Here is a 25041-nt window from a genome sequence, read left to right on the forward strand (position 1 = left end):
GAGCTCTAGGCCTGTCTTAGGCTTTAGAAAGTAAGTGAGAGCTGAGGAGGGTGTGCCCCAGGTGAGAACCCAAAGTCCCAGCCATCAGGGGCTCCACCTTCTTGACTGGTAGGGTGGGAGGTGTGGGGTTTGCATGTCAGCTGTTCCTGGATCTGAGCCCTGCATCTTTCCTCTCCCCAGCAGACCCGCCTGTGGCCGCAGCAGTGGTGTCCCATTTTAATGACTGCCCAGATTCCCACACTCAGTTCTGCTTCCATGGAACCTGCAGGTTTTTGGTGCAGGAGGACAAGCCAGCATGTGTGTAAGTATCCCCTGTTCTCCTGGAGATCTGGGGCTGGGGTCAGTCCAACATCCAATTAGAAGAGCATTTACCTCCACAAGACTTGCGAGAGGCCCCGAGACCCCTGGAGCCAGATGTGTCAGAGGATTGGAACAGTGGGGCTGAGGGACACCTTTTTCAAAATCAGATGTCTAAAAATCCAGGTTCCAAGGCCCCCAGCCCACAGCCACTGAGGCAGAACCCCAGGAAGTTCAAGCCTGGGGCCCTGCATTTTTAACAAGCATCTCAGGTCACTCATGGGTTTAGCAAAGTCTGAAAATTCTTGGATTCAAATTTAATTCACAACTTAGAATTTCTGGAGCACAAGGCACTGGGATGGATAACTTTGAGTGGCCAAAGTCTCTAAGATGTGGTCTCTGCCCTCTAGCATCTTCACAATCCAGCTCATAAAACAAGCCAGAAGTGCAGGCGAAGGGCTAGTGTACATAAATGGTAACAAAACCAGAAGCAACTTAGAAATAAAGATGCAGGACATGCATGGTGGTCTCCACACCTGGCTGAGCATCATCCTCCTTGGGGGGCTTCTCAAAGTATTACTGAACCCTGCTCTGATCTACGGAATCAGAATCTCCAGGAGTGGGACCTGGGAATCACATTAGTTCAGAGCCACGGGGACTGTCACAGTCAGCCAGGTTGGGGAAGAAATTCACTCAAAGAAAGCTTCCCAGAGCAGGTGTTAGGGTTAGACCAGTTGGGGGGAGTAGAGAGGTTGTTCCAGGCCTCACATGCTCAGGGGATCTGCTACTGCAGATCAGTGTGGCTACACCAGGGAGACAGAGAGGAGACCAGCTTAGAGACAAAGTGGAGGCCAGAGCCTGTTGAAAGCTGTCTTTATTCTTTAGGCAATGGAAGCCCTGTGGGTTTCAGAAAGACATATTTAAAGACAATCAGTCTGTCTATAATAGAATACTATTAGGGGGACCTATATTGAACCTTGGCACTATTACATTTGGAGCTGGGTCATTCTGTTGTGGAAACTGACCTGTATACTGAAGGAAGTCAGCGGTATCCCTGGCCTCTATCTACTAGATGCCAATAGCACTACTATCCCTGGCCGTGCCAATCAAAAATATCTCCAGACATTGTCAAATGTCCTCTGCAGGGCAAAATTGCCCCCCAGTTAAGAGTCATGGATCCATATGAAATTGCCATTTTTGTAGGTCAAATATGGTTGAGGATTGGCAGTTTCATACTAATCATTAATAAAAACTGGCACCTATTAAGGTTTTGGCTTCATGTCAAGTACTGTTTGAAGTACAATCCATGTGCTAACTCATTTAATCATACTGACCCCATGAAGAAGAAAGAGAGGCTATACCCAGCCCGCATAGCAGGGCCTGGACTCGAACCAGCCTCTTTGGCTCCTGAAGCTGAGTTCTTAGCCATGATGCTTAAGGCCATCAGATGCATCAGCCCAGGAGGCTGGGGACCAGGAGAGCCTGCTGCAGTAGGCGGTGTGGTCAGGGCTTTCCTCTGTCTGAGGTGCAGCTGTGTGAGTCTGGGCAGGCCCCTCAGGGTGCCTCTGAGCCCTCACCTGGAGAGGAAGAAGGAGAGGCACACTGGCCACCCTCCTCCTCGGAACACCGCAGGGCTAAGAAACTCCTCCAGATGACAGGCCTCCACACCCTGTTAATACAAAGCACGATGATGATGATGATAGACACTGTCATTATTCATGATTACCATTCTTATTAATAATTAACATACTAGGGGCCCCTGGGGGACTGATGGGGTTGTTTTCATGAGTGTCCTGGTCATTGTGGAAAAACACTGGCCCTGAAGGAAGTTTGCCCTCTTGACCCAGATATCAGAAAGCTTCCCTGTACAACAGGCAGAAGGTACTCTCCCACCAGCCACGTCCAGGGCTCGGCCCAGAATCAAGCATACAGGGCCTCTTGTGCACTGGGCTATGAGTTGAGAGAATCCTCTTTGGAGAAAAAGGGCAGGTCTTTACCAAGTTCTGACCCAAAGTGAGTCAGAAGCTCAGTTTTTCTTCCTCAGGTGCCCTCCCCACCAGATCAGGGCTGGTGTAAGTTTTCCAAGAGCTGGCAGCCAGGCAAGCCAAGCCACAGCCACCTGTGTGGCAGAGGAGCCCCCTCTTCAGCTGTTGGAAGCCTTCTGAACGCTGGGGTGGGTGACTGCTCTCCCATTCCCCTCAGTCCCAAGCCTTGCTCTTGGCCCAAGGGAACTGTCCATCACATTCAGACACCCTTACACTTTGCTAATCAGGGTGATTGGCCATCTCTCCACATTCACATCATACACATTACTATTAATAATAATAGTAAGTGCTCAATAAAAGCTTAGTTCATGGCAGGCATGGTACCCAGCACTCTGCATACCATAACCATGGATCCCTCACAACTCCCCTCTCAAGTAGGGATTATTACCCTTGTTGTATAAGTGAGAAAGCTGGGGTTCAGAGAAGTTGAGCAACTTTCCCAGAGTCCCAGAGCTAGTAACTGGCAGAGGTGGAGTTCAGTCCCATCATTCCAGCACCAGAACCCATGCTCCCAGCTGCTGCCCAGAGGGTTCTGTGCCTCTGCTTGGCAAAATTCACCTCAAACCACTCAGCTCTTTTGTTTCCAGGCATTTTCCCCCTGCAAATTAACCCTCCTCCTGAGAAAGGTCAGGGTCATCCCCAAGCTCAGTTCCCTGACCACAAACTCTTAACAAGTTTTTCCTATGGGCCAAGTGCGGGGCTACAGAGACAGCTGAGACATACTCGCATTTGGAAAAGCTGACCATCTTGGGGGAGGCACGGCCATGCAAGCAATTACACCTCTTTACCTCAGTTTCCCCCCTGGATCTTGATGGCCCAGGGACAGTATTCAGTCTACAGAAATGCTTTACATGGCAACAGATAGTGAGCCACGCTGTTCTTAGATGGCTTTAATCAGTTGTCAGCATTTTAGAAGGCAGATTTCACATTTCCATGCAGACGTCCAGTTCCTCTTGAATAAGCAAAATGGCAACACCGGGCCTGAACTTCCAAACACAGCCCCTCAGCTGGGACTCACTCAGGTGTGCCGCCCCAGATAGGGCTCGCGCTCTCCAGCCCTTCATTCTCCACCTGTCCCCAAAATTCCCGACAGCAACGTGACACTGGTCCCTGGTCACCTGTTGCCCTGCTGCTCTGCTTACACTGGGCCACTTGGCTCACTTTGCCATCCGCGGGACCCCTTGGGGCTTGCATGTGTTCAGCCCTGGGACAGGGTCCTCTGCAGACCCCTCTGACGGCACTCCTTACCCCCCTGATGGCTTGTGAGCTCTGGGAAGACAGAACCACACCTTATCCCTTTTTGTATTTACAGTACCCAAAAGAATGTTCTAATTAATGAATTCCCACTAGACCAGAAACTCTTGAGTGCATGCAGAGAAAGTAGAACATTCTGTCCCTGCTCCTGTGACTTGCCCAGCCCTGGGAAGCTGACACACACATCCTGGTCAATAAGCCTGACATACCCTGAGGTCAGGCCCCATCTGTCATGGCCTCATCAAGCAAACCCACAGGGAGCCAGGATTCTAGTCTCGAGAGAGGGAGCACTTTCTAAAATATCGTAAGTCTTAAACTCCGTCCTCCATAAGAACAACAGTCTTTAGGTTTCCAGAGAACCTAAAATGACACCTCACGCTATAAAATGAAGGAAAGAAAAAAAAGTTTAAACAAATAACTAGTCACAGACTGCCAAAGGTGGTGAAAACTAGCCTTACATATTTATGCTTCAGGTGAACCCTAGATGGTATTTTACAGCTCCCTTTAATAAATCCCCTAGTCCCAACCACATCAGAAAACTAATGGGAAGAGAATTTGCAAAGACAGTAAAGCTATAGAAATGCAAGGTTAGGACTCTCACCACTTTTTCCCCGAGGCAGATTCCCCACACCATTGGTCTGCTGCCTGCAGAAGCCTTCAAACAAAGGAAAACCGTTGAAGGAAGCCACCCAGGTGACAAGTTTACCCCTGGCAACCAGTTTGAAGTTTCTCACCTGTCCCAAATGCTCCTTGGTGACCCAACTCCCTGACAACTTTCCCACAGCAAAGTATGAAAGCAAATTCCTGTCAGCCAAGGGAAACATTCCACCTGGCCCTGGCCACAGAACCTTCCAGTGGAATCTGAACAGAGTTAAACACCCGAAGAGACCTGACCGCCATCAGTTCATAACTGGCTGCCTGTGTGACCAAAGGTGGCGCCTCCCCAGAGATTAGGATTGGGGGCAGTTTTCTTGTTGGTACTCGAGCCCCCTTACATAGATCCATCAGCAGGTGGTGGGGGTAGGGTTAAGAAGGATGACATCACTCCCATCCACAGGTCTGGAGAAAGTGCAGGTCCTCCCGGAGTGGGGGTCACACACCAGGCAGGAGGACAGCACAGTTAAAGGCGCGGATGGGAGGTCAGGCAGACCGAGGTAAAGTCCAGCTGAGTCTCCCATACAAGTGACTTGGCCCCTTTAAGCCTCTGTTTCTTTGTGCACAAAATAAGGATACTAATACTTCATAGGATTGTAATGGGGACCCAGTGATGATAATATATAGAGAGCAATTGCTGCCTATGACAAGAGCCACTGGACTCTTAAGTAGTGGGACTACTTAAATTAATTGATTAAAATTTAGTTTCTCAGTCTCACTAGCCACATTTTAAGGATGTAATACCTCAGGGTAGCTAGTGGCTACTGTATTCATCTGCCCAGATATAGACTCTGTCATGATCACGGAAAGTTCTATTAGACAGCACTGGAGAACATTCAAGCCCAGTTCCCAGCACAGCATATGAGCTCAAGTGTTTGCTATTGTGGCCGCTGTTGGCACCATCACCACAGCCAAGGGATGTTGTGAGGTCCTGCTGGAAGGAATATGTAAGTAGGGCTGACCATACTCCAGCCCTCTCCCCATCAGCCCCCAGAGCACAGAGGTTAGAGGACTTGGTGAATCTGGTTCTTGAAAGGCTGAGAATGTGTGAGCCCAATACACGTGCCCTTGGTCCTAGTGCACCCACTGTCTCATAGCCCTGTGGAATGTGCAGCCAGGTGAGAACCAGCGCCTACCTGAGGCAAAGGAGAGAACAGCAGCTGGATCAAGTGTGATTCATTTGCAGCCAGGTGAGGTGACTCTTCCCACTCCTTCTGTGACTTGTGCCTAAAATAATCAGCATAATTAAGTCTAATATTAGTAGAAGCTTGGGAAGTTTTTTTTTTTTAAAAGTATGTCACCAAACCTTTTTCTTTTTCCGTCATAAAGAGCAGCTGAGAAGCATTTCCATTATTACAATTAGGAAGAGAAAGGATCGCCCTCCCCTGCCCACTGGAATCAGCTGGGAGCTTTAAAAATCTTGATGCCCAGGACTGACTCCCAGAGATTCTAATTTAATTGAGCTAAAGGTGTGGCCTGGACATCAGGATTTTTGAAAGCTCTGCATGCAATTTCAATAGGCAGCCAAGGTTGAGAAACGTTGGTTTCTCTGTTAAAAACTTCACGGTGGCTCTCAACTCTGGCCGTGTCAGAATTACCTTTTGGCCCTTTCTTTAAAATGCCCAGGCCCCATTTGCAGAGAGATTTTGATTGGGGAGGTCCCAGCTGTAGGTGAGACCCACTGGGCTGCTTGGGGCTAAGACGCACTGTTCTTGGAGCTCTTCTAGGTCATGACCTGGAGTCCCAACGATGAGGCAGTTACCCAGGTGCCTCCCACCTTGGGGAAGTGTTCGCTCAGAAGCATGTTGGGCTCCCTCACTCTGTGGGACTGGGAGTTGAGCATTTGCAGCTATTACACTAGAGTGATAGGCATTCTTGTTGGCATGAAGACTTTCCTAAGGGGCTGGGGCTCCTGCTGGGGCGGTTTTAAAGCAGAGCTGATTTGCAGGGGCCAGCATGCATAAATGGCAAATGTTCCTCTGGTAGAAAAAGCATGGAAAGTCAGCAAGGTGTGTCCCAGCCCAGGGGGTTATCTCCCTTGGTGCATTAAGACGGCACTGTCTGGGGGCACCTTTGCACCTTGCCACACTGAGCAAGGAGACCTCGCTCCAGGACAATCAGTAGCCCATCTCTTGTGCCTGATCAGATTTGTGTTTGTCACTAAATCACTAGCCCAGGGTATCTTCCAAACCAGTCTGCATTAACCCAGAAAGGTAGCCTTACTGGGTGAGATTGTTAGTTCCCAAACCTCTAGAAGCTTTTGTTTCTTCATCTGTCAAACAAGGTAAATAATAGTCGCAACCTCACAGGTCAGTTGTGATTGCTGGGATTAAAAGAGATGATTCATGTAGGAGTTTAGCCTAATGCTTGCAGTGAATGTTATGTGTTGTAATTAGCACTTGGCTGCTACTATTTTATTTAAATGAAATGTATTGGGGTCTCCAGTATTGATGTGTTAAATCGCAGTGTTTTTAGAGCCAAATAATAGGCGAGGTGCTAGAATCCCTCTTTCCCAGGGCCTGCTGGTTAAAGTAGAAACGTTTCAAGCTGTGTGAAATTGTCATGGGTTGCTCACCTTCCTATATGCTGAGACTTTCACAAAAGACTGCAAATCCTCATTATGGTACCTTTCCCCGGGAGAAAGAAGCACTAACCCTAACCCTAACCCTTTGCATAGAAGTCTCATTGGCTTGTCCACAACTCCTGGTTACAAATCTGATAATCCATTCCAAAGCCCAGGCTCCCCGGCCCCATTCTGTTCAGTGGTTCACCGGAGGTTTCTGTAGAGCTAAGCCCTGCCCTGCAAGAGCAAGAAGGCTGGGACCAGAAGTGAAGCTGGTCAGAGAAGAGCAGTCAGAAAGGTGGGCATAGTCCTGGGGGGTTCAGGGAGGAGAGGTTAGGGAGATCCAAGTGAGCTATGGAAGAATGGATGGATGGATGACAAAAATGAACGTGAACGAGTCTGTAAATTACATCCTTCTGGAGAATGTGGTCCTTGGGATGGAGCCTGAGGAGGAGAGTGAGGAATGATATTCCAGGTGGAAAAGGTAGCCGGAGTTGAGATGCACAATGGAGGGTAGTTGTTCATTCATTCTGCAGGTGTGTCCTGTGTCCCCACATGCTGGGAACCGTGCTAGGTGCAGTGTGCAGATTTAACGCTGGGCTGGGGGTGGGGAGTGGCAACAACTTGGACTGGCTGGAACCTAGGTGGGTGGGAGATAAAGTACAGGGGTGGATTAGGGCCCTGCAGGAGAGAGGGCTAGATATCACAGAGGAAGTGCACGACTCAGGGACCCCATCTGGAAGGTTGGAGAGCCATCTGGGTGCAGGGGAGGAGGAGCTAGAGGGAGGGACCCTTTGCAGGATTTTCTTGAGATATGGATGGCTTAGATTTATGCACTGCCTAAGCCTGTTGCTTATCACCTCTCAGCCTGGAGTCTAGTCCACTCTTCGCCTCCGCCTCATAGGAAAGGGCCAGTGCCTGCAGGGAGAGCTGTTTCTTGACCTTTGCCTTTATGTAATTTTGTTATTAAAATCAAAGCAAGCAAACAAACAAAAAAAAAACCCTGCCCCTGTCCCATAGCCCCTGAGCCGTTGAAAGTCCGTGTTCTTATTCAGAGTTCTGTGATCCCCTCTCAGTGTGCCTGGTCTTCAAAGGCCTTTTAATCTAAAAGCGAAGGTTAGAGGCTAGCTAATTAATCAAAAGATAAACTCTTTAGAAAAGTTTAGCTATCACTGCCATGTCTGGGGGAAAAACAAAACTAAACAAAACTTTAAATCTAGCATATGATATGGGGCTGCTCTGTTAAGAAGTCCCCACCAGCAGGCTGGGCACTGTGTTTCACGCCTATAATCCCAGCACTTTGGGAGGCCGAGGTGGGTGGATCACCTGAGGTCAAGAGCTTGAGACCAGCGTGGCCAACCCGGTGAAACCCCGTCTCTACTAAAAATACAAAAATTAGCCAGGCATGGTGGCGCACGCCTGTAATCCCAGCTACTCGGGAGGCTGAGGCAGGAGAATCACTTGAACTCAGGAGACGGAGGTTGCAGTGAGCTGAGATCCCGCCACTGCACTCCAGGCTGGGCACAAGAGCGAGACTCCATCTCAAAAAAAAAAAAAAAAAAAGAAGTCCCGCCTGGCAAAGGAAGTGGTGATCTTAGATTTCTATTGACAATAAGAATGTTACTCTATACAAAGGGAGTAACGAAGTAACAAAGGGACCAGTGTCTAAGCTAAGTATCTTTTATTAAGAAGAATCACATGCTTGGGGGATTAGTGGCTCAGGGTGAGGGGATGCCTGTAAAAGAAAATGACCATCCCATCCTTATGGCCAGGGCACATCCTGAAGCACCTTTGAGACCCATTTGGGCCTAGCAGGGGGCTGTGATTGAAAGATTAATACCAAAGAACCTCTGAATGACTCACCCTCTCCTGCCCACTGGAATCAGCTGGGAGCTTTAAAAATCTTGATGCCCAGGACTGACTCTGAATGGTAGCAATACCAGGAATTACATCACCTGGTATTAGCACCACACTGTACAGGCTACACGCACATTCAGACACAACCTTGCTTGTGCCTTTACTAAGCCTGGGTGGAGGTAGGCCAGGTATTGATGGATAGGAGGACACCAGGGTTCACAGGAGAGTAGTGATTTCTCCAGTCCTACAATGACCAGGTAGTCGTGCTGAGTAACCTGGTAAATACTTGAAGAACTAATTAAACTTGAAGAAGATAAAAAGGCAAACCACAAGCCTATGTCTCCACTGGTTTCAGGTGTTTTCTTTCTCATCACCAGAAAGTCTGAAAATACACATTTGGTTTAAAACTAACCTGGATTTTTTATGAACTGCCAAAATGAGGCTTATGTCATGAACACATGTGCTGCCTTTATTCCTCCAGGATTTGGCACAGTCACAATAGTCATGGATTGCTTCAGCCATAGCTTGCATCCGCAGATGATAAGGATGATTAGATTCCCCGTCCTTCTCCACATAAGCAGCGGTGCCTGCGGCAGGGAAACAGGCATTTTGCTGACACCTTTCCTTCCAATTGCAAAAGCTGCCGGGGCCCCTTTGGGCTTTACCTGCAGGCTCTGGGTCCCTCCAGGAAAGCCCTCCCTGGAGAGCTAGGGTAACAAGACCTTTCGTCAGGAGAGTGCACTGACGTTCCTTTCTTCCCCAGCTGCCATTCTGGGTACGTTGGTGCACGCTGTGAGCATGCGGACCTCCTGGCCGTGGTGGCTGCCAGCCAGAAGAAGCAGGCCATCACCGCCTTGGTGGTGGTCTCCATCGTGGCCCTGGCTGTCCTTATCATCACATGTGTGCTGATACAGTGAGTACTTGCTGCCCCTAAGGTCAGGTCCCCTGCCCACCTCCCCTACCAGGGACATCCACAGTATATCCAGATAACAGGGCCACCTCAGCACAGCTTATTTCTGTGATGTCTGAGTGCTGTCAGGACAGCTAAATGCCACTTTGATGACTGTTGGCATGGCATGGCAGCCAAGCTGCATGAAAGCGTCATGCATCCTGGGCGGATCCCCAGCTGGGGGGTTGGTGCACTGTGGAGGCCAGTGCAGAAACAAAGGCATGCTCGTTCTTTCCATGGTTGTGTTGGAGTCTTCAGAATAGTGATGACATGGGCAGGTGCTCCAGAGAGGACTAGAGACAGCTCCTAGCCTCCTTCCATCAGCACCAGAAGTACTTCCTCTCGCAGAAGTCACTTTGCAAATACTAAACCATGTCGAGGGCCATTGTTGCTGTTACAGGCTGATGACCATCATTCTGCACAGCCCTTCCTCTTTGTCCACTTCTCTGCCCCTCCTCATCCTCCAAAACTCAGTTGCTGTGTTGTATCTTCCAGGAAGCCTCCCTGGGGCCTAGACCAGGAGAGACCTTTTCAGGTGTGTCCTGGCCCCATTTGCTTGCCCGTATCTCCTGACTGGACTGCTGTGCAGGGTCAGAGACCCTGGGAATACAGTGCAATATTCCTAGCATTTGGAACTATGCCAGATTTATTCCCTGGAAATATCTAAAGTCTGAGTCTTAGGGGATTTATTAGGTTGGTGCAAAAGTAATTGCAGTTTTCACCATTACTTTTTAAGGCCAAAACCACAATTACTTTTGCACCAACCTAATATACCTAATTGGATATGCACAAAGAAGTCACAGAACAGTTAAAGGCTGCCATTCAATTCAGTGTAGGTTAACTCATGGTGGAGACAGTCAGTGGATGGGCCCCTCTGGCAAGGTTGTGGTCAGTAGCTACACGTCGATGCAAGAAGCCAGACTTACACCCTCCAAGGTTGCCTAAGATTTGGACAGATAAACAAACTGTCCCTTTGGTTTGTGGCTATTGAGACATCTGAAACACATGGCCCTGGTTCTGGTAACAGTGAGGCACCCGTTAGAGCCCCAGCTTGTTGACAGTAGCCACAACCTGCTCACATCCTTCTCCTGGACCAAGGCAGCACTGAGTGGTGAGGTTTGAGGTCTGAGCTGGGCTGGCCTTTCCCTCCCCACCAAGCAGTATCCATTCTGCTTCCAGGGGCCTTGGAAAAACATGTTTGCTGGGAGAAGACAAGTAGCTCTGGTTCAGACTGGGCCACAGCCCAGGCTCTGTCACTGAGAAGGACCCTCCTCGAGGAGCAGGAGCAAGCTAGTGGGCTGCCAGCCTTGCTTCTCATGGCCAGTAGCTGTGTGTGCTGCCCCATCCTTCCATTGTCCTGTGTCTATGGCCAGGAGGGTCACAGGGACTTAGGAACAAGACTGGGGGCCCACGCGGGCCTCCCCAGAGGGACCTAAGAGCTAATTTTGGCAGATTGTCTGGAAACAGGAATGATCTAGATGCCTAGACAGCATCTCTCATTTCCAGGGAGGCGGCCAGTCCCAACTCCTGTGTCCCTTCCCAGCCTTGGTCTCCCTGCCAGAGACCAAGTTCAGAATCCATGAGCCAGAGACTAAGCTTTCACTCCTGCCAGGCTGCTGGCTTCCTGGGCTTAGGGCCCTCCTGAGTTGCAGGGTCCAAGTTGGGACCAGCTTGTCCCATGCTGGAGGGATCTAGAGGCCTTGATCCCATTGCCCGGGGATGCTCCTATCTGGGAAGTGACAAGGACAAGTCCACCTGGCTGGCTGACTGTGAGAAAGTAGTCATTGATGGCTCTGGAACCAAGGCCTTTAGAGCCCCCTGGCATGGGATGTGCTGTTTCCAGCCCAGACTCTGCAACTCAGAAGGGCCTCGTGCCCAGGCACACTGCTCTGGGCTCCCGGTTTTCACCTGTAACATAAGCAGGTTGGGCAGGAAGATCTCAGAGCCTCCTCCCTAGCCCTGCTGTCCAAAGATTCAGGGGCTCCAGTAACCTTTGCAGCTTCTCACTGCAGGACAGTGCCAAGACAGGGGCTGGGATGGGAATCATGAAATGCCCACCGGATACCAAGAGAGAAGCCCAGCAACAGGCTTATTTCTTCATCTCTGCCACCTGGCTCACCTTAGGAAATTTCTCCTAACTCCAACCCTAGCCCAGGGATACATAAATTATATACGAATTAGGGTTAGAATGAGTGGAAACAAAGTTCTCCACGATAGCCCAAGGGAAATGGCTGGCAGCGTCTGTGGGGAACTCATCTCTCACTCAGTGCTTTCTTTTCTGTTCTTTTGGGGCTTTTTTTTTTTTAATGCAAAGTCTGAAAACTCTCCATTCCTGCCCACAGAGGGAGGCAGGAGCCTTTATAACCCTGATGCCTCAGGACTCCGGGTCACACAGATTTACAGAGAGGGTAGATGTTCCAAAACTAGAGATTTTTAGTCCTGAAAGCAGGATTCAAAGCCATTGAGATCCATAACTCATTCTTCCATTTTTTTCCATGGGTCAATTCAGCCATCCAAGTTCCTTGTTCTGCTACTGGCAATACCAGATGAATAACCTCTTCCTAAACCCTCACAGCCCTGCCAGCTGGAGGTGGCCACTTTATCCCAGTCCTTTGTCCCAATTCTGAGGCCATTACACTTGTGGAATTACCCACCTGGTTCTTTATCAAGAAAGCCGAGTGGAGGACCAGTTCTCTCTGACAGCTGGGGAAGCTGGAGCCAGGTCAGCTTGCAGAAACGGAGCAAATACTTTAGGGTAGCCAACAGATGCTTTTGTTGTTGGCCAGCATCTGCCCCAAAAAACCACTGCCCTACAATGCCCTCAGCCCCCTATGGTGCCTGTCCCTCTAGAAGCCCCCGTGGGGAGCTGGTTTGGAGCTGGTTTAGAGCTGGAGCTGCCCAGCAGGCCCCTAGGGCAGATGCTGTACCACCCTGGCCCTCCTGCCAGGCTCCTGCCCAGACTGGGTCCTCTGTGTCTTTGCAGCTGCTGCCAGGTCCGAAAACACTGTGAGTGGTGCCGGGCCCTCATCTGCCGGCACGAGAAGCCCAGCGCCCTCCTGAAGGGAAGAACCGCTTGCTGCCACTCAGAAACAGGTAAGGAGACTCTTCTCTGGTGGGAGACACTATTGGGTGGAGAAAACGACCACCTTCTCCAAGTCAGGGCAGAAGTTCCTGGAGTATGAAGCAGGAAGAGGGGAGAAAAGGAAGAGACTGTTTCATTCTACCAAGTCAGGTTTAGTTTATTCATAGGTGCCTTTTACTTAGTAGGGACCCCTTACATCCTGGCTGGTGGCTGTGGGACCTTTGACAAGTTACTCACCTCTCAGAGCCTCAGAGTTTTTTTGTTTTGTTGTTTTGTTTTGTTTTTTGAGACGGAGTCTTACTCTATCACCCAGGCTGGAGTGCAATGGCGTGATCTCGGCTCACTGCAATCTCCACCTCCCAGTTTCAAGTGATTCTCCTGCCTCAGCCTCTCGAGTAGCTGGGATTACAGGCTGCCCACGACCACGCCCAGAAAATTTTTGTATTTTTAGTAGAGACGGGGTTTCGCAGTATTGGCCAGGCTGGTCTCAAACTCCTGACCTCAGGTGATCTGCCTGCCTTGGCCTCCCAAAATGCTGGGATTACAGGCGTGAGCCACTGTGCCCGGCTTAGCCTCGGTTTTCTTATTCTTAAAAAGATGTGCAAATTGGAGGAGTACTGATATAAAATACCTAGTATAGTGTATCACCCAATTGTAGGCACTCAAGAGATGTTCATTCTCTTTCCCTTGAGAAAGTCACTTCCCCTTTTTCATCTGTAAAAGGAGGAATTTGGCCTATGAAAGGTCTCTAATGACCTTAAAACCCTTAGATCCTATGATCTTCATTGAGTTTACCTTGTTTCCTGGATATTTTCGCCAACATCCATGAAGACATCAGGATGTGGGGCCCAGCTTGCACCTCAGGAGCCTCCTCAGAGCATCAGTGGCTCTGTGCTTGTGGAGGTGAAGAGTCCTTCATCCAAACAGGGCCGGAAAAGTCTCACACCGGCCAGCTTTTCAGGGATTCAATTTTGACCAAGAGAGCCCATCGTAAAGTTCTTCTTGAGGACATAGTGGGTCAAGAGACAGTCATTAAAGCGAATCCACCCAGAGGTGTCCTTCCCTAGTAAACTGTTGGCGTTCAGAAGTTCCAGGGTCCATGGAGAGGGTAGGGAGGAAGGCTGCTGGGAGGCTGGACACATGTGCATTCATTAGAGCTCATGGTCATCTGGAGGGAGCTGAAGGCCCAAGAACACATGTGTTTGTTCTTTATTTCAATAACCATAGTCATCGTGCACAGTAAGGGAGCACACAGAGAGCGCGGGAGCAGCACTTGAGATTTAGGAGCCACAGCTCTTGAGAATGCAAATCCATTCAGCCTTACAGTGGTCTTAGGAAGAGGATGGCTCATGAGCCATGTGGGTAAACTGAGTCTGCTGACAGCCTGCTTGGGTCCCACTGGGAATCAGTGGGGGAGTGAGGATGAGAACCAGGGCCTCTAAAGCCCCCTCTCAACATCTCCTTTCAGCTACCTTGGGCTAATCTATTGAGCTAATGAAGATAAATATTTTTATTTTTTCTTTTAGCACCAATAGAAAAATGTTTTTAATCTTTTAAGAAAATTTGTAATAGATTCTGTAGCATTTGTCTGAACCTAACAGAGTCATTTGGGGTGGAGTAAGTTTCTTGTTAATGTCACTTCTTCTCTACCCACATTTAAGAAGTTAGCTCTAAGCCTGGGGATGGGTCTGGCCTTTAGAGATGGCCACCTGGGCTGAAGTCCCTCTCCCTCAGATGGTGCATATCACAACCTCATATAGCACCTGTCAGGCCTGCTGGGCCTAAAGGATGGGTGAACCAGGGGTACTCACCTGTGAGCACCTCCAGAAGAACCATGGCAAGGACCTAGAGAGATGTCCAGGCTAAGCTGAACTCAGGAACTGAGGACGGTCCATGCTGCCTCACCACGACAGACACAGAGGACACCCTCAGGGCCCAGCCGTTGAAAAATAAATGGGTCCATTCTTGTATGGCCTCAGGGGAAGCCTTTCTGCCACCAGAGCCCTGGACTAGGGCTGCCCACCAAGCCACCCCTTACAGGAGCTGACTGCAGGTCAGATTAAAATGAGACCCTCACAACAGGGGGCATCCCCCCACTCCCCCCCATCTGCCTTCCTTCTGCTATCACTCACTCACTCACTCACTTTCAATCAGTCTCTCTAGCTTCCTTTGGCACTGAAAGCACAATGTCAGAGGTTGCGGTCCCTGAGACTGAACCAGCAGAATTTGGACTCGGGCCTAACTGCCCGAGAGAACTTGGTGACATTGGCTCTGCCATCTCCAAGTCTCTTTCCTAAGCTTATTTTCCCAACGTGGCCAGGGTGTGGCCCACAGTGCTTAACCTGTTTTTCCTTCCTGCCAGTGGTCTGAAGAGCCCAGAGGAGGAGTTTGGCCAGGTGGACTGTGACAGATCAATAAAGAAAGGCTTCTTCAGGACAGCACTGCCAGAGATGCCTGGATGTGCCGCAGACCTTCCTACTTGGCCTGTAATCACCTGTGCAGCCTTTTGTGGGCCTTCAAAACTCTGTCAAGAACTCCGTCTGCTTGGGGTTATTCAGTGTGACCTAGAGAAGAAATCAGCAGACCACGATTTCAAGACTGGTTAAAAAAGAACTGCAAAGAGACGGACTCCTGTTCACCTAGGTGAGGTGTGTGCATCAGTTGGTGTCTGAGTCCACATGTGTGCAGTTGTCTTCTGCCAGCCATGGATTCCAGGCTATATATTTCTTTTTAATGGGCCACCTCCCCACAACAGACCTCTGCCCAACACAGGAGATTTCTATAGTTATTGTTTTCTGTCATTTGCCTACTGGGGAAGAAAGTGAAGGAGGGGAAACTGTTTAATATCACATGAAGACCCTAGCTTTACTGTTTAATATCACATGAAGACCCTAGCTTTAAGAGAAGCTGTATCCTCTAACCACGAGACCCTCAACCAGCCCAACATATTCCATGGACACATGACATTGAAGACTGTCCCAAGCTATCGCCACCCTTGGAGATGATGTCTTATTTATTAGATGGATAATGGTTTTATTTTTAATCTCTTAAGTCAATGTAAAAAGTATAAAACCCCTTCAGACTTCTACATTAATGATGTATGTGTTGCTGACTGAAAAGCTATACTGATTAGAAATGTCTGGCCTCTTCAAGACAGCTAAGGCTTGGGAAAAGTCTTCCAGGGTGCGGAGATGGAACCAGAGGCTGGGTTACTGGTAGGAACAAAGGTAGGGGTTCAGAAGTGGTGCCATTGAAGCCACAAAGCCGGTAAATGCCTCAATACGTTCTGGGAGAAAACTTAGCAAATCCATCAGCAGGGATCTGTCCCCTCTGTTGGGGAGAGAGGAAGAGTGTGTGTGTCTACACAGGATAAACCCAATACATACTGTACTGCTCAGTGATTAAATGGGTTCACTTCCTCGTGAGCCCTCGGTAAGTATGTTTAGAAATAGAACATTAGCCATGAGCCATAGGCATTTCAGGCCAAATCCATGAAAGGGGGACCAGTCATTTATTTTCCATTTTGTCGCTTGGTTGGTTTGTTGCTTTATTTTTAAAAGGAGAAGTTTAACTTTGCTATTTATTTTCGAGCACTAGGAAAACTATTCCAGTAATTTTTTTTCTTCATTTCCATTCAGGATGCCGGCTTTATTAACAAAAACTCTAACAAGTCACCTCCACTATGTGGGTCTTCCCTTCCCCTCAAGAGAAGGAGCAATTGTTCCCCTGAGCATCTGGGTCCATCTGACCCATGGGGCCTGCCTGTGAGAAGCAGTGGGTCCCTTCAAATACATAGTGGATAGCTCATCCCTAGGAATTTTCCTTAAAATTTGGAAACAGAGTAATGAAGAAATAATATATAAACTCCTTATGTGAGGAAATGCTACAATATCTGAAAAGTGAAAGATTTCTATGTATTAACTCTTAAGTGCACCTAGCTTATTACATCGTGAAAGGTACATTTAAAATATGTTAAATTGGCTTGAAATTTTCAGAGAATTTTGTCTTCCCCTAATTCTTCTTCCTTGGTCTGGAAGAATGATTTCTATGAATTTTCTCTTTATTTTTTTTCTTATAATTCAGACAATTCTATGACCCGTGTCTTCATTTTTGGCACTCTTATTTAACAATGCCACACCTGAAGCACTTGGATCTGTTCAGAGCTGACCCCCTAGCAACATAGTTGACACAGCTCCAGATTTTTAAATTACTAAAATAAGTTCAAGTTTACATCCCTTGGGCCAGATATGTGGGTTGAGGCTTGACTGTCGCATCCTGCTTAGAGACCAATCAATGGACACTGGTTTTTAGACCTCTATCAATCAGTAGTTAGCATCCAAGAGACTTTGCAGAGGCGTGGGAATGAGGCTGGACAGATGGCGGAAGCAGAGGTTCCCTGCGAAGACTTACTTGAGATTTAGTGTCTGTGAATGTTCTAGTTCCTAGGTCCAGCAAGTCACACCTGCCAGTGCCCTCATCCTTATGCCTGGAACACACATGCAGTGAGAGGCCTCACATATACACCTCCCTAGAAGTGCCTTCCAAGTCAGTCCTTTGGAAACCAGCAAGTCTGAAAAAGAGGCTGCATCAATGCAAGCCTGGTTGGACCATTGTCCATGCCTCAGGATAGGACAGCCTGGCTTATTTGGGGATTTTTCTTCTAGAAATCAAATGACTGATAAGCATTGGATCCCTCTGCCATTTAATGGCAATGGTAGTCTTTGGTTAGCTGCAAAAATACTCCATTTCAAGTTAAAAATGCATCTTCTAATCCATCTCTGCAAGCTCCCTGTGTTTCCTTGCCCTTTATTTAGAAAATGAATTGTTCACTACAATTAGAGAATCATTTAACATCCTGACCTGGTAAGCTGCCACACACCTGGCAGTGGGGAGCATTGCTGTTTCCAATGGCTCAGGAGACAATGAAAAGCCCCCATTTAAAAAAATAACAAACATTTTTTAAAAGGCCTCCAATACTCTTATGGAGCCTGGATTTTCCCACTGCTCTACAGGCTGTGACTTTTTTTAAGCATCCTGGCAGGAAATGTTTTCTTCTACATGGAAAGATAGACAGCAGCCAACCCTGATCTGGAAGACAGGGCCCCAGCTGGACACACGTGGAACCAAGCCAGGGATGGGCTGGCCATTGTGTCCCCGCAGGAGAGATGGGCAGAATGGCCCTAGAGTTCTTTTTCCTGAGAAAGGAGAAAAAGATGGGATTGCCACTCACCCACCCACACTGGTAAGGGAGGAGAATTTGTGCTTCTGGAGCTTCTCCAGGGACTGTGTTTTGCAGGTACAGAAAACTGCCTGTTATCTTCAAGCCAGGTTTTCGAGGGCACATGGGTCACCAGTTGCTTTTTCAGTCAATTTGGCCGGGATGGACTAATGAGGCTCTAACACTGCTCAGGAGACCCCTGCCCTCTAGTTGGTTCTGGGCTTTGATCTCTTCCAACCTGCCCAGTCACAGAAGGAGGAATGACTCAAATGCCCAAAACCAAGAACACATTGCAGAAGTAAGACAAACATGTATATTTTTAAATGTTCTAACATAAGACCTGTTCTCTCTAGCCATTGATTTACCAGGCTTTCTGAAAGATCTAGTGGTTCACACAGAGAGAGAGAGAGTACTGAAAAAGCAAATCCTCTTCTTAGTCTTAATAATTTACTAAAATGGTCAACTTTTCATTATCTTTATTATAATAAACCTGATGCTTTTTTTTAGAACTCCTTACTCTGACGTCTGTATATGTTGCACTGAAAAGGTTAATATTTAATGTTTTAATTTATTTTGTGTGGTAAGTTAATTTTGATTTCTGTAATGTGTTAATGTGATTAGCAGTTCTTTTCCTTAATATCTGAATTATACTTAAAGAGTAGTGAGCAATATAAGACGCAATTGTGTTTTTCAGTAATGTGCATTGTTATTGAGTTGTACTGTACCTTATTTGGAAGGATGAAGGAATGAATCTTTTTTTCCTAAATCAAGACTGGAGTGTTTCTTTAATGAGATTAGGATATTGCTCAAGGAAATGAAGACTTTCTCTGCAAATATGAATGATGAGGAAAAATTAGATGATCTTTTGCAAAATGTGGAAATCCTATAATTAACCATAGTTGATCCCTGTCTCCTTGAAGAATTCAAGTTCTCTGAAGCTCTTCCCAGTATATAAGTACTTAGTAGACTATGTGTCCAATAATGCTAATTGATGTGGTGGAAAATATATACAACCTCTGCCACTGCAGGAATTGAAATCTGGTCGAGAAGACAGACTGATATGCTGAGAATAATTCAGGACTATTTCTAGACAATACAAATAAGCGATGAAATTATAAGGTAGAGCGTATACGTTAACAGCTGTGGTTCTCAAAGCATGGTTCCAGACCTGCAGCATTGGTATAACCTGGGAACTTGTTAGGAATGCAAATCTTTGGGCTCCAGCCCAGACCTACTATACTGTGGGGGTGCTCCATACTCTCTCTGCCCTCTGGGTGATTCTAATACATGCTCAAAATTTTTATATATTTTTTAATTTTGTAGAGAGGCGGGGTCTCCCTGTGTTTTCCAGGCTGGTTTCAAACTCCTGGGCTCAAGCAATCCTCCACCTTGGCCTCAGAGTTCTGGGATTATAGGCGTGGACCACTGCGCTTGGCTGATGCTCAAATTTAAGAACTACTGTACTATAGGATTCAGTGAAGGGACAACTTAGTGTTGAGCTACAGTTTTATGGAAAAGCTTTGAAACGGCTTTGCAGAAGAAGTGAAACAGAGTTTACCTCTTGGAGTTCAAATGTAATAGCCATCAGAAAGTGTAGCCTTGAATGAAGGGCTGCATTTATCTGGATCTTCTCGCTCAGCCTAGTTGAAGGAAAAAAAATAGATCTGTCCATCTCCCACCATACCCCTGGGCTCACCCACCCCTGTTCCCTACCACCCAGTCTCTAATTATAAGGAATTGTTCTAAAACTGTCAACTGGATCTTACAAGCCCATAGTAAGGCCTCTGCACTTTTTTTTTTTTTTTTTTTTTTTTTGAGATGGCGTCTCACTCTGTCACCCAGGCTGGAGTGCAGTGGTGTGATCTCGGCTCACTGCAACCTCTGCCTCCCGGGTTCAAGCAATTCTCCTGCCTCAGCCTCCAGAGTAGCTGGAACTACAGGGGTGCGCCACCACGCCCAGCTAATTTTTGTATTTTTAGTAGAGATGGGGTTTCGCCATGTTGCCCAGGATGGTCTCAATCTCTTGACCTTGTGATCCACCCGCCTCGGCCTCCCAAAGTGCTAGGATTACAGGCATGAGCCACCGCACCCAGCCAGGCCTCTGCACTTCTAACCTGTGGGTGGGATTCACATATGCAACATAGGAAGCGCTCAGAGAAGTGGAGGGTGAAATCGTTGCTTCACAGTATAAAATCCTGGGCCCCAAAGAAGGTTCTACTCTTTGTAGGGAGGGACGAGCATGTGGAGCTTGCTGTCCAGACCCCAGAGGGCTTAGGATCAGCCAAACTTGCAGAAAGATGGAAACTCAAGGAATTCTTCATCCCAAGCTCCCTGGCCTGGCATCTGGCCCTCAATAAAGTCTTTCCCTACCTCTTAAGAGAGAGTGGGGAGACTTGCTACCCAAACCTGGTCTTCCTCCTCATGACCCTATTCAGTCTTTAGAGACATCTCCTGGCCTTCTTCCTAACCAGTGGGATTTTTCACTAGTCCCCATTTTTTCTCCTCCTTCCCAATTTCTAAGCCATCTACCTGCCAAGGCTGCCTGCCTGCCAGAACCAAGGTCCAGTGATTGCCCCTTGTCCTGGTCAGGTGCACTGAACTGTCTGGGGTGGGGAGGACCCCTCCCAGGAAAAAGCACCGATCAACTTTGAATCAAGCCAGACCTTTCCTCATCCAGTTGACTTGCAGTTGACAACTTGAAAGCCATGTTCTGGATGCTTTGGGTCTAGCCTTTTTGGATCCTGTTGGCCCAAACTTCAGACCCCTATCTTTCCTAGTTGCCCTGACTTATGCCTGGCTGTTTGGGGACATTTGAGTATAACCCTTGCCTTGCTTCCTCTCTAGCTCAGAGGTTCACTACCAGCACTTTTTTCCCCCTGACTCCTGAAACCTCTCTTCCGCAACTGCTTTCTGCAGGACTTGCTACTTCCAGCAGGCTCTGAGGTTTCCACTACAGCCTTTCACCTCCAGAAGTCAGGAGTGAATTGCTTGCAGTCACAGAAGCTGTGTCTAGCGATGCCTGTTTCATAGCGTGGTGTCTGTCACCCAAGATCAATAAGGAATTTGAATATATGGGGATAGACCTTAGGCATCACTTTAAAAATCTCTCCAGGTGATTCTAATCCATACCCTACTCCCCTCTCGAATACACCAGGCCCCAGGGAGCAGGTGGCATGGGAGAAGTGTGATGCCTGGAGCTAAGAGTACCTGGTGCTCACCCAGCGCACCCCACCCTGGCCCATCCTCAAGGAGATTCCTTAATATCCAACAGATGTTCACCTCTGGGGAGACAGAAGCTTGGGCCTCCTCTCAAGTGGGATCGCCTAAGGCAGAGAAGTGAGAAATCTCCTGTGGGTACTCCTGTAAGGAGTGCCTTGTGGCTGGTGCTTGAGGTCATAGGTCATGCACAAGTGGGCAGTGGCTTTTTTTTTTCGAGTCAGGGTCTCACTCTGTCACCCAGGCTGGAGCACAGTAGCATGATCTCAGCTCACTGCAACCTCTGTCTCCTGGGTTCAAGCAAATCTCCTGCCTCGGCCTCCCAGGTAGCTGGGACTACAGGCACCAGCCATCACGCCTGGCTAACTTTTGTATTTTCAGTAGACACAGGGTTTCATCATGTTGGCCAGGCTGGTCTCTAACTCCTGACCTCAAGTGATCCACTCGCCTTGGCCTCCGAAGGCAGTGGCTTTTTAGGAGCCAAACTTTACACTTCGGAATAAAAGAAAGTTGGGCATTTATGCTGAAAGGGAAAGAGAGAAAGTGGGAAGGGGAGACCACTTTCCAGGACCATTTGCTCCAATGGAAACCTCAGGCTTGTGCATCTGCACAGGTGCCTGGGACCCAGAGTCCTTAAGGACCTCCATCCCAAGACCTGCAGGGCTTCCCCTGCAGGAAGTAGGTGAAGTTGAGAGCTGGGCAAGAGGACATCTCCACTAACCTGGGGCTGGGGCTTTAGCTGTTAGTCCTGCACATTGCAGGAAGGCATTCTGGACATGTGACATCCCAGGAGAACTGGGCTGTGAGGAGCCAGCATCACTTAAAGCATGTCCTACCAGATCAGAGCAAACAGCCACGCCCCTCCACTGCAGCATAACTCTCCCACCAGCCCTTGTGAAAGAAGCCCCCTAACCAGAGTGCAGAGGTCCAGAGCCCCTGTGGTGGGAGGAGGCTTGGAGGCAAAGGCCCAGGGTTTCACTACAGCCTGCTTCTTGCTGGCTGTGTCACCCTGGGATGTTACTGTTTCCTTCTGAGCCTCCTGTGCCTGTCTGTTTAATTCCCACCGATTTAGCCCAGGGTTGTGAGCTGAATCTCATAAGCACAGCCTGATTCTTGCAATAAAAAAATCTGATGTAATCCTAAATGCTATCAATATATTGTCCAGCTCGAGGGAGGCCCCCCTCGCCTTGTCCCTCACTGACCTTCAAGGTAAAAGAAGCTGGGAGGTGGGAGGCGCTCATGAGAAATATTTTCATAGAGCCAGTAGCAAATGGGACCAAACCAGGGGGTGATGATTTCAGGACATCACTTTTCCAAGTGGTTAATGACCCAGAGGAGTGAGGACAACTGTCTTCAGACATAAGGAGGTTTGGTCTGACCTCAAGGGGCAAGGCCAGGAGACAGGTTAGTTTTGTCTCAGTAGAAGTTTCTGTTTCATCGACAGAGCTGCCTGCTGGCTCTGGCTGTCCTCCAGGCAAGTGTGCCTCCTAACTCCAAAGTGATCACACAGAGGTGGGTACCAACCAGGGCCCAGAGGGTCTCCTGGTGAACTAGAGCATGAGCCAGAAGACCTGGGGCATCTGACCACCATCTCCTACCTATGAGTCCATGGGTTACCCCTATTTAGCTCCAAGCCTCCACCTCCCACTGCACCCTTCTGGAATAATCTTTGCGAGTTCAGATTTGATCCTCTGTCCTCCCAGGGCTTCCCAGTGATGGAGGGGGATCTCAGGCCCTGCTCAATCCCCTTACCTCCCATCTCCTAACATCAGAGCCATCCTAAGGATGGCCCCCACACAGGGACCACATCCCCAGCGACTCTCATCAGGAGAGGGCTCTCTCTGGTGCTTTCCACTCCTTAGGTGCCTATTTGTGCCAGTCATTTGCCACTCCCAGATCCATTCTCCCCATGTCTGCCCTGTGCCCAGAAGCTGACCCCTGTGGGCCACCTCCTTAGGGCTCTCTTGTCCTCTGGCTTCCAGTTCAGCCAGTGGGAGGCACTGGCAGGAGATCGGAGTGGGTGTAGGAGGAGAGACATGGGGATTTGTCATCCTTGCTCCCTCCCTGCTCCAATGCTGCATATCTGGCAGCAACTGTGTCCCCAAGGCTAGGCTCCCTGGGCCGCTACTCCCCAGCCCCACTCCCACTGGGCTTCAGGACACCACGTCCTCCACTTGCCCCTTCAGTACTGGGGTGGTAATGCCTTCCCACAGTTGCCAGTTGAACTCTGCCAATCTTACCCTTCCTCTCTCTTTAGTATCCAATGATGCTTACCCAGAGGCTGAAAAGTCAAACACCTCCTGGAGTGAAGTGAGTCATCTGAATTAGTGCAGCTGCTTGATGAAAGCATGAATGACGATGAGTGAGTCTGAATCCAGGGTTGTGGTGGACATAGTGATGTACTGGCAGGCACTGACCACTGCTGAAGGGGGAGTTCACTTCTCAGTCCCAGTCTAAAGTGGATCTCCAGCAGGGAGGTCAGTTTTACTTTTTTTTTTTTTTTTTCAAGAGAAACAGAAAATCTGGCCCTTTTCATAAAATATCTCCATTTCTAAGTGTGGTTCCAGTTAAGAAACCACTCTGTGGCCCCAGCACAATCTGTCAGCAGGCCACCATTCGTTAGCAGCCACCACTCTCAAGCTGTCTGCTTGTCTCCGGCTCTGCCAGGCCCCTCACACCTCTCTACCTTCGTAGTTCCCTTTGCTAGGAAAGACTTTTTCTACATCTTTGCCTGAGCAAACTTCTGTTCCTTCAAGAACAGGCTCACAGGCACCTCACTTTCTTCTGAAGCCTTCCTGGAGCATGAAAAGATAACGCCCCCACCCCAAGGCCCTTTGCATACTTGCGTTTGAATACTCATCTCATGGTGCTGGACTTCTCGTTCCTCCTCCATGAGCTGTCTTGTGCCCCTGGCCATTCTGTGCCCCAGGTCTTGAACTCTTCAAGGTAAGGAATCTCTGTGCATCTTTGTAGCCCAATGCCTGAGGCATGGTAGGTAACATGGTAACATTCTGTGGAAAAAAATCGTCAGAGATATGAGGCTTTGGGTGGACCACCGTATGTCTCTGGAGGTAAGAGAACAGTGTCATATGGGATCCCTGGGTCTTGTGGGGCTGCATTATTGGTATGTTGTGTTGGGTGCTATAATCAGACCCCTTGAAGGTCAAATAGGTCTTTGCAACCCTCCCTGGTTCCCCATCTACCATGAGGAGCTTTGCTTCTAGGCAAAAATACATTGTATGTTCTGACCCATGACTTACCAAGAATTCTGTCACAGCCTAGGTGGATTTGACAAAAATTTTTAATCACATCCATTCTACCCTCTGTGTTAGTCTCACACAGAAGAGTTAACTCTTTAGAGAATGGTCACGATTTCATAGCTCTTTTTATTTGCTGTCTGACAGTCTACACCCCAGCAACCTGCCAACAGGAAGCAGCCTGGCCTGAGCCCTGAGCTCAGACTGGAGTGGAGGAAGTTGCACACAAAGACAAAGGAGAGGAGAAAGATGGGAGGGGGTTTCTCAGAAAGCTTTCCTCTACAAGATTTCCTTCTTGTGGTTGGTTTCTTTGAAGGCTAATCTGCTCCCTTGAGAGGCCTCTGATCCAAACAGGCAATGATGTGAATATAATCTCTATCAGCCAAAACAGAACATCTATTTAGTGTTAGGAATAGGCAGAACAATGAGTCTAAGAGCGACCCAGCAACTGAGTTTGCTACAAAATTCTGTCCCTCCTCTACAATACAAAATTTTTAAATCTGGGTTCCCCCAAAGGCAGGGCCTCAGATAATAATTTGGGGCAGATCTTTTATTTTAGAGGCAATCTCAGGAAGCAGGAGTGAGAGACTAAGAAGATTGAGACAGAGAATGAGGAAAAGTCAGCAATGGGAAATTAGCAGTGAGCTGA

The 25041-nt window shown here is 48.4% G+C and overlaps 1 protein-coding gene across 3 annotated transcripts in view; it reads left to right on the plus strand.

Annotated features, from left to right (window-relative positions):
- Positions 1-18689, plus strand: part of TGFA (transforming growth factor alpha) — a 106995-nt gene extending 88306 nt beyond the window's left edge. For 2 of the 3 annotated variants that reach the window (XM_019021595.4, XM_055378068.2), the window contains 4 exons: positions 181-301; positions 9434-9583; positions 12603-12712; positions 15064-18689. In XM_019021595.4, the coding sequence (XP_018877140.1) occupies positions 181-301; positions 9434-9583; positions 12603-12712; positions 15064-15071 (389 nt within the window). In that variant the 3' untranslated portion in view covers positions 15072-18689. The remainder of the gene's footprint in view (positions 1-180; positions 302-9433; positions 9584-12602; positions 12713-15063) is intronic. The other variant, XM_019021596.4, reaches the window with a different exon arrangement.
- The last annotated feature ends 6352 nt before the right edge of the window (positions 18690-25041 follow it).

This window comes from Gorilla gorilla, chromosome 12 (genome assembly GCF_029281585.2).
Source record: "Gorilla gorilla gorilla isolate KB3781 chromosome 12, NHGRI_mGorGor1-v2.1_pri, whole genome shotgun sequence".
Lineage (NCBI taxonomy): Eukaryota > Metazoa > Chordata > Mammalia > Primates > Hominidae > Gorilla > Gorilla gorilla.